The sequence below is a fragment of the Desarmillaria tabescens genome (assembly GCF_030435595.1).
Source record: "Desarmillaria tabescens strain CCBAS 213 chromosome Unknown EV420scaffold_87, whole genome shotgun sequence".
Taxonomy (NCBI): Eukaryota; Fungi; Basidiomycota; class Agaricomycetes; order Agaricales; family Physalacriaceae; genus Desarmillaria; species Desarmillaria tabescens.
In genome coordinates, this window is record NW_026848386.1 from 61,341 (window position 1) to 74,228 (window position 12,888).

General features: G+C 47.3%; 3 protein-coding genes across 3 annotated transcripts; all 3 read right to left on the reverse strand.

Annotated features, from left to right (window-relative positions):
• Positions 1–6,683: 6,683 nt before the first annotated feature.
• EV420DRAFT_1486379 (uncharacterized protein) lies at positions 6,684–7,449 on the reverse strand (the record flags this gene model as incomplete). Its single annotated transcript, XM_060470373.1, has 3 exons — positions 6,684–6,899; positions 7,000–7,197; positions 7,378–7,449. The coding sequence occupies 3 exons, from the start codon at positions 7,447–7,449 to the stop codon at positions 6,684–6,686; spliced, it is 486 nt and encodes a 161-aa protein (XP_060323214.1).
• Positions 7,450–9,530: 2,081 nt separating this feature from the next.
• Positions 9,531–11,047, reverse strand: EV420DRAFT_1584372 (uncharacterized protein; the record flags this gene model as incomplete). Its single annotated transcript, XM_060474756.1, has 4 exons — positions 9,531–10,166; positions 10,530–10,717; positions 10,769–10,927; positions 10,976–11,047. Coding segments are annotated over 4 exons (762 nt in total), but the record flags the coding sequence as incomplete, so codon positions are not given.
• Positions 11,048–12,087: 1,040 nt separating this feature from the next.
• On the reverse strand, positions 12,088–12,562 carry EV420DRAFT_1231926 (uncharacterized protein; the record flags this gene model as incomplete). The annotated part of the gene is made up of 2 exons (XM_060466545.1): positions 12,088–12,162; positions 12,215–12,562. Coding segments are annotated over 2 exons (423 nt in total), but the record flags the coding sequence as incomplete, so codon positions are not given.
• Positions 12,563–12,888: the final 326 nt, after the last annotated feature.

Here is a 12,888-nt window from a genome sequence, read left to right on the forward strand (position 1 = left end):
ATACTTCACGAAGTTGGATGTACGGTGGGGGTACAATAACGTCAGGATAAAACAAGGAGACGAGTGGAAGGCGGCCTTCCGAACTAATCGGGGCCTTTACGAGCCCCTCGTCATGTTCTTCGGCCTCACCAACTCGCCTGCCACTTTTCAATGGATGATGAATGACATTTTCAAAGACCTTATCACCGCGGGGGAAGTATCGGTCTACCTCGACGACATACTTATTGCGTCAAAGTCCAAGGAGGATCATAGGCGTATTGTACGAGAGGTGTTGCGAATCCTTCGCCAAAACAAGTTGTTCCTCAAAGCCGAAAAGTGCGAGTTCGAGGTGGAGGAGACAGAGTACTTAGGAGTGCTCATTAGTGAGGGGAAGATCCGCATGGACCCCGTCAAGATCGCCGGACTACTAGACTGGCCGGTCCCATCCAAGAAGCAAGAGCTCCAGTCATTCTTGGGCTTTTGTAACTTTTATCGACGATTCATCCGCGACTACAGTAAACACGTTAAACCCCTCACCGCCCTCACAGGAAAAGTAGACTGGAACTGGGGGAAGGCCCAACAGGAGGCCTTCGAAAAGCTCAAAAAACTATTTCGCGAAGACGTGGTGTTGACCATCCCCCTTGATGAGGGAAAGTTTAGAGTGGAAGCAGACTCCAGTGAAGGGGCGATCGGGGCCGTTTTATCTCAGTGGCAACAGGAGAAGTGGCGACCAGTCGCCTTTCTTTCTAAGTCCCTATCTGTCACCGAGAGGAATTACGAGATCTACGATAAGGAACTCCTGGCGATAATGATCGCGCTGGAAGAATGGCGCCAGTACCTAATGGGCGCCCGGGAAGACTTCGAGATTTGGACGGACCATTCGAATCTTCAATACTTCCGCAAGCCTCAGAAGCTAAACCGATGGCAGGCTCGATGGGTGACTGAACTGGCCGAATACCAGTTCACTCTCCATCACAAACCCGGAGCCCAAAATCGAAAAGCGGATCTACTATCCAGAAGGGCGGACCATGACCAAGGGAAGGAAGACAATAGGGACATAACGGTCCTAAAACCGGCACACTTCCGAGCACTAGTCATGCCCACTGCCGAAGAACTTCAAGAAAGGATTAAACTGGCCACCCACGATCCCCGCAAATGGGATCGGGGCATTTCCGATTCCCTCAATCACGAAAAAGGGGTCTCCAGGGATCAAGAACTGCTGTGGTATGACGGACGCATTTATGTGCCCAAGGATAGGCGGTTAAGGGGTGAGATCATAGCCCTACGACACGATCATGTAACCGTGGGACACCCGGGTATCGAAAAGACCAAAGAACTCGTCTTACGAGACTATTGGTGGCCCCGAATGCGCTCGGAGGTGGAAGTATACGTGAGGGGATGTGAAGTTTGCCAACGTACGAAGGTAGATCGCCGACCTAAGAAGGCGCCCCTCCACCCGAATGAAGTCCCAGAGCGACCATGGACGCACATTTCGGTGGATATGATCACCAAGCTCCCCGACTCGCATGGAAATGACTCCATTCTCGTCATAGTCGACTGATTCTCCAAAACCATCATACCCATCGCCTGTACTGAGGAACTGTCCTCCCTGGGATTTGCTAAAATCCTACGAGATCACATTTACGTGCCGTACGGTGTGATGCCGGAGAAAGTCATCTCAGACAGGGGGGCCATCTTTGTATCCAAATTCATGAAGGAATTTTACGCCCTCCTTCACATTACCGGAAATCCATCGACGGCTTATCACCCGCAGACTGACGGACAGACAGAGAGAGTCAACCAAGAAATCGAGAAATATCTCAAGATGTTCGTCAGTTACCGACAAGATGACTGGAGCGAGTGGTTACCGCTCGCAGCCTTCACTCACAATAACCGCAAACATTCCGCCACGGGTTTTTCTCCGTACAAAGTGGTCTTTGGACGTGATGGGCAGGTCATCAAAACCGCTCAACGTCAGGGCGCAGTGCCAGCGGCATCAAAGCTGGTCCAAGGGATTCAAGAAGTTCAGGAGAAAGCACGGGAGTCCCTCGAGCGGGCGGCAGACTCAATGAAGAAGGTTTATGACAAACGAAAGGGGGAGGCAATACAGTACCAAGTCGGCGACAAGGTATGGTTGGATTCAACCAACCTAAACCTCCCTCGTCCGACGAAGAAGTTAGGCGACCGACGAGTGGGGCCCTTCGCGATTCTAGCCAGAAAGGGGGCTTCGGCGTACGAATTGAAGCTCCCCGCGAAATGGCACATTCACAATCGATTCAATGAATCCTTATTGACTCCATACCACGCCCCTGAATTCCCGAATCAGCCGCGCCCCGAACGGCTGCCCCCAGAGCTCATCGATGATGAGGAGGAATATGAAATAGAAGAGATAGTAGGAGAGAGAGATCGTATCGTGGGTCGCGGACGAACTCGCCGCACCATCACCGAATACTTGGTGAAATGGAGAGGTTATCCAGCAGAGGAAAACTCTTGGGTAAAACGTTCAGATATGGCCAACGCCGAGGAACTCGTCAACGACTACGAAGCCCGCATCCATAAAATGATTTGGATGGTTAACGCAGAGGGGAAGACGATCGGATTCGACGACAAGATACCGCGTAACTTGCCTGTCAAATATAATAATCCCAACAGCCCATGTGTCACCGACATCGAAACGGTGTATTCCTCCGAGTGCACAAATCCCAAGCACTCTGACGCCCAACAACACTCTTATCCCTCTTCCGAAATCATTGACAATATTGTGCTTCTAGACGACTTCCATGACGAAGAGGAGGAGGTAAACCTACGAAACCTCGAGCGCATACGTGAAAATTGGGATTCAGACACCGATAATGATGATGACACCGACGATGACACTTGGTCCTCTCATTCAGACTCACAATATTCCACCTCAAGCGGCGGAGCAGACTCAAGCGACTCGTCTCAGACGAGCGCAGCCTAGACATGGCATTTCTACGGTGTAGAAGGGGATTTCCACCGCTCAATCACGAGCACTGAACCCTTAGGGATCGCGGATCCCGACAGACAGTCAAGGCCTAACCGGCGCAAGGTGGCTCAGGAGTTATAGGAACCTGAGTCCAGGGGGAGAGAGGGTTGGAGGCCGAACACACGAAGTGACTTTTTACGGTGTAGCGGAGGCCCAATCGATCCTGTTTTAAAGCAGAAGGGAGACCCTTGACTCGCTGGTGGGGAAGGAAGGAGATATATTCTCATTCGGGACGAATGAGTCTTAAGGAGGGGGTAATGTTACAATTATTCTTTTCTTTTTCTTTTTCTTTTCTTTTCTTTTCTTTTCTTTTCTTTAGTCAGCCAGATTACGCAGTGCGCGATCATCACGGACTGACTGCGCAGTAGTATTTTTAGAATACTCACGTGTATTTAAGTAGAGCCTCAGCTGGTCTAAACCCCAGCTTCGGCTAAGGTTAATTCTACCTAACATCGAACTCCGCCCTTCGTGACTATCTGTCCCATCAACTTGCGTCGCCTTTGACTTGCTAAGCGTCGTCTACCGAAGTGCGAGTAGCGACCTTAGTACAATCTAAGTCGATTAAAGTTAGTGGCTAACAGAGATGCATGCATTGGATTGACCAGAGAACTTCACCAATTGATTATCTGACCTTGAAATCTCAGGCCAATTCCTCTATAGCACTTGTAGCACATTTTATTACTAGGATTAGACGAGCACATTAGCTTTTTAAGAGAGGATTGGGGTGCACATATGGTTTATTTTATTTTCTGAGGTTCGGATGAGACTGGGATTGTTACCAACAAATTCCTTGACCTTGAAAACACTGAAATGACTATAGGAACAATTTATCAGGCTCCAGAAATGGTAGTAATGATAATATTACAGTTCAGGAGGAGCACATATGGGAAATCACTTTTCTGTGCCTTGAAACACTTCAGATCTTTTACCATTGTATTTCAAGATCTCAAAATCCTTCAAATAACACCAGGACTCAAAGAAAACCTTCAGAAATACATGTTAAAAAAGAATAATAGGGGATGGAGGAGATATACCTTGTATTACACATTTCTAGTGGTTGGAGAAGGTATTACTGTTATATAATAGATGATATATATTGTCTAATGATGTGTGTAAATGTTCATATCCATCTGAAATGAATTGGAAGAGATATAAGTAAATCATTCTGCAAATGATGAGGAGCACATCTCCAATTTTGATATTCTAGCCATCCCATGGGCTACGGACTATCAGAATCAGATTCCTTGATGCATAAAACAGTAGAATTATAAGTTATTCATTTTTATAATTGTTTTATTTATAGGTGACTACTCCTAAAACCTAAGTACTTTGTCTTTATATGGTTGATTAATCTTGTTCCATTGAATTGGTCATACTAACAATGCACTTCCCTGGGTCTGATTACTATAAATAGTATTTTGAAATTCAGAATGGCATATGTCTGAAGTGCGACCGTTAGGCTTTCTATAAGTCCATCCCCTTCAAAACATTCAAAACTTGATGCCACTTCCCACCACCAGTCAACCAATGAGAAAGAGGATAAATGACAGAGCTTCGAGATGTGAACCTAGTTGACCATCCCTTGAGGATGCTACTAGAAAGGCCATGAGCATTGCTATGTAGACAGCGCTTGAAGAGACGGCATACCGAATGGTGTGGTAGGATGCAAGAATTATGTGCTTGGCAGATTTGAAAGGCATTGTGGAGCAAGCTGTGACTTAGACTAGTTTGGGTTTGAAGGATGTTTGTGTAGAAATAACAAATCCATGAGTCATTTTATATATGATAGCATATAGTGACCTGATGGTCCTGTCAGGGAAATTTATTTCAAAAACAACATGATACATTGCTGAAACTTTGCATTGAGAGTAGAAACACCAGATTCCTTGAAAATCACAATCAGCACTCCTGAAACGTTTGATTTGATGAAAATGAGTCCAAGATCTGTGATATCAATCATACATTCTATGCCTCAATGGGCTAATCTTTCGTAGCAGGTATAGAGATGTGAACAAATCTAACAGATCACCTGCAAGAGAATTGAACAAGATCCTGACAAATAAAATCAGTTGCCAGGAAGCAGGTGGGTATCACAATATTTGAGGATACAGCATGTGATTTAAGCTCGACTCTTTAGTGGCCATAGAAGTAATATTTATATTCCAACAACAGCAGCAGAATTTTGAAAAAAAAAAAAAATCTAGAGGCAGAGCTGCAGTTTATCCCAAGATTCAAGTTGCCATGGTGGAAGAAACCACGGACAGAACACTGACAATTTCTGTCAGGCTGTTACAGAAAAAGAAAATACAGAACATAAAGGATAGAAAACAAAACGGCGATATGAAGCAGGCTAGAGGGAATGTGACGTAGCACAAGGGCGAAACGCGGAGCCGGAAAAATGCGGGAATTGCCGTCCACGAATAGAAAATTTCCCACGGGGTTTCACGACAGCATAATAACCGAGTATCCTATATTCATAGGACTCGGAACGGTTTAGGTTCCTCCACCGAATCATACGGAGAGTTAAACTGCCATGTGGTGGGGAGTATTTATAACGAGCTTGACCGGCGAATGGTGAACTCGGTGAATCGCTTTGCTAGTTCCAAGTTTTCTGGAGAGACGACTTCGAGATCCATTATTATCGGGCTGATGAATACCGTGGTACTTTGGCTTAACGGCGAGGTGCTGCATTCGTCAGATATTGGGTGCTTTTTCTTTTCATGTTCGATTCCTCATACTAGGTGCCGCCAAGATTATTCTGCAAGGACAAAAGAGATGTATTGGAGAATTTATTTATACCAGCCCCGCCTCTCACCCATACAGCGGTTCTGGGTCCAGATCCCCGGAATGGAGGGGTCGTGGGAGGTAAAAAATCCTTAACGTAAGCTCCACCCTCCCATAGTTCCCCCAACGCTTAGACATGGATTGCGGTAGACGTCCAAGTGCTCGGCTTGTGCGGGATATGCAGGTACACCTGCAAGAACAAGATCAGCATCCTCAGCATGCAATTCTCCATGATACCCGGTATTTTGTTCCCGTTCAGTGCACACAGGAGAATGTCGTTTGGGCTACGCGGGTCGGGGAACGTTCAGATTAAACCTGCACATGTTAAAAACAAAGAGCGACGATGTAGTTGCAACGTACTGATTGGCTATCCTCTCTGACCAGGAACAGTGGGACACGGTTCTGTCATGCAAGCGATAACAATAGTGTAGGGAAAAGGCTCCGTATCAGTCGCACGCAATGCCAGTCTCATATATCATATCGTAACTCTGACTTTGGAAAGGAGAGAACCATAACCTTGAGGAAAATACGCTCAGAGAAGAGAGGCACAGATTGATCATTGATAGGTCGATCAGATAAGCGCATAATTGTATTCAGCAAGGTTAGTTACACGGGCATACGCTATAATCAGATATTAGCAGGTCGTCACGTATTTTAGATGAAAATGGCGGCTCACGATTACAATATAACTATTAGTAACCACCTAACCTGGTACTCCGCAAGAGGCGCCAAGTTGGTGCGCATATACGCGCGTGCTTTCCTCCCCTCTTAACGATGTCGATGACAGTGCAAATAGGGTTCCTGGCTCGATAGCGAGTGTGAAAGTTTGCCCCACCAACGTTCAAAACGGAGAACCCAAGGGATGTACATATGCTCGAGTGCATCGACCAGGTAAAATTAGGGTAGGACTTGATTAAGGGAGAAGAGAGGGCCGCCACTGGGCTACCGGGATGTTGAAAAGTAGTAGAAAGAGTAGAGCTATCATCTGGTTCATGCGTGGGGACGCGACTGGGTCGCGTCTGTGGTATCTGAGGGTGTGTTCGGGGTATGTTAGGCCTAGCACGGAGAAGTGAATCGATGACCATCCGGGTGATCTCGGGATGCTGGTGCCGTGTTGAGCATTACGCGCCTGGAGAGTGAGGTCGTGTTACAGCGGTGAAAGGAATAACATGATAGCAGCTACTGGACTTTCAGGATGACGAATAACTTGACAGAAAGAGGAAGCTCACCATGTCCGTTGTGAGTCTGGCTGAAGAAGCCGTCTTCGTTCTCCGGTTCCACCGGTAAGCGTTGTAGTTCCGCCGGTAACCGCGCTCTGCACGCTTCAGGTGGAGGTATGTTGCTCTCGTGGTGCTCTGCGTTTCCTTTCCGTCGTTTCCCTCCAAAGCTTGTCTCCATCGACTCTCGTTTCCGAATCGCGCTAGGTCCTATGTTGTGGAGCATCGAGGATCGTTCTCAGGACCGGAATATCTCTCGTCTAAATACCTCTTCGACAACACGATACGCTCGACTGCCGTGTTGAGTGTACATACTCCTTAAATGGGAAACTAGGATTGTATGCTAAGAGAAATGTGAGCGAGAGAAAGGCTGGGTAAGACGTGACGTACCTGGTTACGAGCGCCGTCACTCTGTAACACGTCGTTATCCGGCACAGCATGCATGCCGCCATCTAGGATCATGAGCCCGTGCTATGAGTGGCGGGAACTTTATGGCATTAGAGGCTGGAAGCGAGGTGCGGAGTGGGTAGGACGTTGGGGAGGGGTGGTGTTCATAACTGACATGTAGCTTATGCACGGAGTTAGTACACGCAACGAGGCGGACTCGGTTATCGCAATCTTGATTTGCTGTCGTACTCTCGTCACGTTCTGATCGAGATCTCTGATCTCCCTAAGCTTAGCGGAGTTCGCCGCTAACCGCCCTCTGCATGAAGCCGCACCCTTTATACGCCTTGTCCGTATCCTACTCCGCGCCTGTCCATCACGCCCCATCGGCCAAGCATCCTCGGTAGTCGGTATGATAGAACTTCAACTGTCCCTCTCATAGGTCGATGGCATCGAGATGTGAATGAGAACTGTGGTTGTTCCTACGTTCGGGCCTCTCTCCAGCGGTGGTCATCGTCCTTGAGAGGTTTGGAGGGGATGACGACAAGAAGGAAAAACCCAGCAATAGATGTAAACACGGATGGAATCGGGCCGTCTGAACCGGCGCGGGCTTAACGTGTTCTTATAGTCCGCAATCATTTGTGGTCCTTCCATGCTTCTTCCTCTTAGCAATATCTATGCAAAAATTGATTTATATTTGATGCTCAGTTCATCGCTGTTGCAGCTACATTCCGAGTCGGTGAGATTTACCTCTTCTACGATGAAGAGCAACTCAACTTGAATCCGTCGCAGGCGCAGGTAGTCTGACCGGGGTCCAGGTTTGGGCAGCGCAGGACTAAGTGCTGACCTAACACAGATCTCTTCCTGGATGTGGAAATCCCAGGCATGATAACGTGCTGAAAATAGGATTCTCTTCAGAATGTAAAGCAAGACTTGATACTTATTTACTTACTGCCTTCATCCCGTAGCACTGATTGGAATGTCAATACGGAGAAGGGATCACACTGCCACACAGAATGTTCACTTCGGGACCCTCGGGCATCAGAGTTTATTGATCCTATGGACTCGCACCTATTTCGAACGTGATGAGTACGATGAACCATGAAAGAGGAAAAAAAAGGATCGTCAAAAGCCAGGCTGTCATTCACTAAAAGTATGCTAAACAGACCCTTGTATATTGGATAGAGGGAATCGAACCCTGCCCCTCAAAGGTATTATACCGTACCCATTGACCACTACTCCTTATCCGAATGAATACCGTGGATAAACATGTATTCCTTACCTGCTCGTCGAATTCCATTCTCAAGGGATACCGGAATAAACGTTGTACACCATACAGGAAAAAAAAACATCCAGGCGCACGAGTCACCATACTTTCACTCTTTAAGAAAAAGTCCACAGTATGCAATTTTATACGGATATGGGGACTCGAACCCCGACTATGACTACCAATTAGCTGTCATGCCACTTACCCTTTGTTATGGATATTGGGTATCCACTGATTCGGTGCATGAGTCAACACATGCCCGAACTCAGCCTTCTCGGTCCTAGTAGTGACTCGCTCGTACTTTCTCTTACTTTCTCTATTCTTCGTATTGATACTAGAATATTATGGAACATTATAGGATAATAATGACTCTAATCTTTCCTTAGTATATAAACTCGTAGGTAACATTGTATTAGAAAGCTTTTACCAATCTACTACTTTAAGGACACCTTCACTGCGTGAACCCTCAGTTACGCCTAGCGCTTGCTGAACAACTCGTTGGATACGCCTAGCGCTTTCTGACACCAACCCGAAGGTTACGCTTAGCGCTTGCCTTCACCCTCGGCCCGTAATAGCTTCGCGCTTACAGGCTTTCTATATCGGTAATTGCTCCGTGCTTACCGGCCACTTCCCTCAGTAATTGCTTCGTGCTTTCTGATTTCCTTTATTTCACAAACCGGACCACTCAGGTCTCCTCACGAACCCTCGCCGGAATCCATTATATTCCCTTACGACGTACATCATTCCTAATTACTCTTACCTCACTTCGATCACCGCTCCTCGCCTCGTGCTCGCATCTCCGGATTTCGGCAGATCCATAACACCCTTAACTGATGGTTTCCCTGTTCGTAGTTCAATCCTGAACCACTGGTTAATGTCATGGTACAGGGAAAGGGTCAGCATTTGATTAAGGAAATCTTTGTTCTCGATATGACGAAAAGCACGGAGTGAAAGTAGACACTCGCGAAGCGGAGATGATCACCTGAATGGGGGATAGGGGGTAAAATCAATTTACAGACGGAGAAGAAGCGATGTCGACTGCTAGCTGCCAAATTTTTAGTAGGTAGAATGGATTTATGAAGCAATACAGGTAATAAATAAATAATGGCCTCAACGACAATAAGCTTGAAGAAGAACATAAGAGGGTAGGAGATTCTCACTATATAGTAATTGTTTCAATCCAGGTCACCAATACCCCCTCCTACTCATAGCAGCAAACCCCGCACGCCTCTGCGAACCCTCAACCTTATACTCCAGATCCCTCCACGCCAACTCCGTCCGAACACCCTTCTTCCTCGCAGCCTCCTCCAGCTCTTTCGTACGCACACTCTCATACTCGTGCACGTGGACATTCCTGCCTCGTCCTGTCTTGTATGTCCCTCTCTCGCCAGGATAGGACAACCACCTCAGAGCAGGGAAAGAGTCATCTCGGTTGAGTGCCTCGGCAAAAGCCTTACGCGTCGTTCCTCCGGTATCGGTGTCCCCGTTGAGGTCGATCGAATGGAAGCCGGGCGCATTGGAGAGCTCACTTAGGATGAAGTCTCTCGAGGGGTGGTTTCACCTCCCGATATGGATAGACTCGATGGAGGGTAGGACGTTTCGGAGGACTGCGTCAATCTGAATTAGAAAGAAACGTTAGCGATTACACGAGGAAAGCTGAGGGATAGTTATACCTCTTTGCACCCCATCGTTCAGGATTCGAAGGTCTTAAGATTCTTGGCGGATCCCGCGAACGTGGGTGCTAATTTTTCGAAATTTGACATGCAGCGCTCAAAAGTGACAGATTCTAATGCACACGTTGCTGGAGGGATCGTTGAACAGTCTTCGCTGCCGTTCGTATCCACAGCAAGATATAGCTGGTTGACGAATTCTCAGCATATTCCATAACAACCTGATGATAATAATTACAGTCCGGAGGTTCGGCCAAGACAAGACCAATTTCATCAAGCTGTACTGGCCGAAATCCGTGCGCGCGGATGTCGTGGCATGGTGAGAAAAGTTCTCGACATTCTTCAGCGAGCATAACGCGACAATGAGCTTTTCTCCGAGACAATCCGAATACGTGTCAAGATGACCAGACTAGAATTACGCGTCAAAGGCGTGTTTGGCCATGAAATGGACGGCACTCACGAAGTTGAGAGTCAGGGTAGTAAGGTTGGGCGTCCAGAAGACGACGTTGAGTAAAGATACAACACGCGGTGAAGGGAAGACTTGCTGTTTCAGTAGCTCGGCGATCTGCTCACCGCGTTTACTCTTCTCTTGATACTCGGCCGTCGAGAAAGAAATCGTCTAGACACGCGTCAATAAGAGTGAATCCACGAAGGAGACATCTCATACCAGTCCCTTTACGTCCTTCGCTGTGCCCCTCCCAAGCAGCGTCTTGATCAGCTTCTTGATCTCCCCTTGGCCGCTGAGGTTTCGGTGCCGGCGCTCTTGTTATCGACTTTCGGCATCGTTTTTGGCGAATTGGCAGGGCGTCGAATTGTTGCTGTGGTAGTGGTGGTGTGGAAGAGAGACAGAGAGGGGTTCGCAGTCTCAACAAGTCGGAAGGCATTGCAAATCCGAAATGAAATAGACGCATCCGTTGATACACGTGACAATTATTCTCACGCCATCGACGCATCGCGAACGTGTCGGAATCCTGGTCTATAGTAGCATCTGTGCGAAAGGTCATGTCAAATCTAAGTAGAGAAAAGTACGGAAACCAACCTAAGTAGTCTCAGCTGCACATGCCCCGTGAGGAACAGGTACTGAATATGTCGATCCCGACTTTCAACGATTGCAGCTCCAATGGCATTCCTCAAAGAGTCTTCTAGAGCAATTTCCAAGAAATGCTAACAGGACAATTAGAATGGCACTGAGACACAAAAAGACGCATACCATTACGTTTCAATGTGTATCTGATTTCGAACGCTGAAGCAGACGTCGAAATCCCACGGTGCTAAATTCGAATTTCGAGCTGTCGATAGAATGGAGCCACCATTCGAAGAGCATCTCGTGAAGCTGAGCCATCCTCACGTTTCGACCTTCAGGGTTTCGACTTATTGGTCCCTGTTACTGATATCTAGCATTACTACTTAGTCAGTCGCTGATCACTGTAATGTGAGTGGGTAAACGTACTTGAGATAGCGTACAGTAGGAATAGTAGACACCAGGTCAATAGTCTACCTTAAAGATGATAGGTTTTTGAGGTGACAAGGCGAGTCTTTCGTCCCGTCTTACTGACAATGATACGGATACTCGCACACCAAAGATTATTGTGCAAGTGATTTTGATAAGTGTCAGGTTGCTTCAGTAAGTTCTACAATATAAACCCATGTTTCTTTTCCGTTAAGCATAAGGAGAGGCAAGCAATGATGGGAGTAGCAGAAGAAGCAGACTCGGCAAACTCCGTGCTGAACTTCTTCGCTAGCACCGAACATCATAGGAACTCGTCTACAGTCCCTAAGGCGGCAAGAATCAAAATCGATGATAAGCAACGACCCGTCTGCGTCGAGCATAATGTTACTGGGATTAATGTTGTTCTGCATGGTAATAAGTAAGGTGTCTATTCCAGCGCTTGCAAGATGAACTTACGTGTAACAAGCCAAGACCGTGAATGTGCTCGACGCCCTTCTTGATCTGGTCAAACGAGGATTCGACATCCTCCTTCAGAATCACACCCTTCTTCACAGACTCTTCAAACGTTTGTCCATATCTCTTAAAACCCAATCCGACCATCAATCCATCCTTCTCAACGTATCCGTAGTAGCGCGCCACATTCGGATGAGGGTGCTTCATCAGCGTTTCGCAGACCCGAGCTTCCTGGATCATACACGGCCAAATCGCACACCTGTCTAAATCCTCCGGATGAAAGTGGAATATTGTCCCAACTTTATTGTAACTATCGTCGGGAAGAGGTTCTGGCGCGCGTATTAATTCGGGAGGAGGTACGGTTTGGTATAGATACCGTGGTACTAGTTTCGCATCACGGCTAAGGGTAGAGCGAGTCTCCTCATCCTCGTCGCGAGGACGCCGAGTATAGAACTGGAGGTAAAAAAGTCCTCCCCGTCCGACCACAGCAGTTCCCGTAAATGAAAGGGTGAGGCAGCCGTGACATCCTGGATTTCGATGTCATGAACAAGACGCCTTTCACGACCTGCAGATTCGATGGTCGTCATCAGGAAATGTATAATCGCAGTCAGCACAATATGGAACTCGAGGCGTGCACCATGCGGGAATCAATCAGGTTCGAATTCTGACTCCGAAAT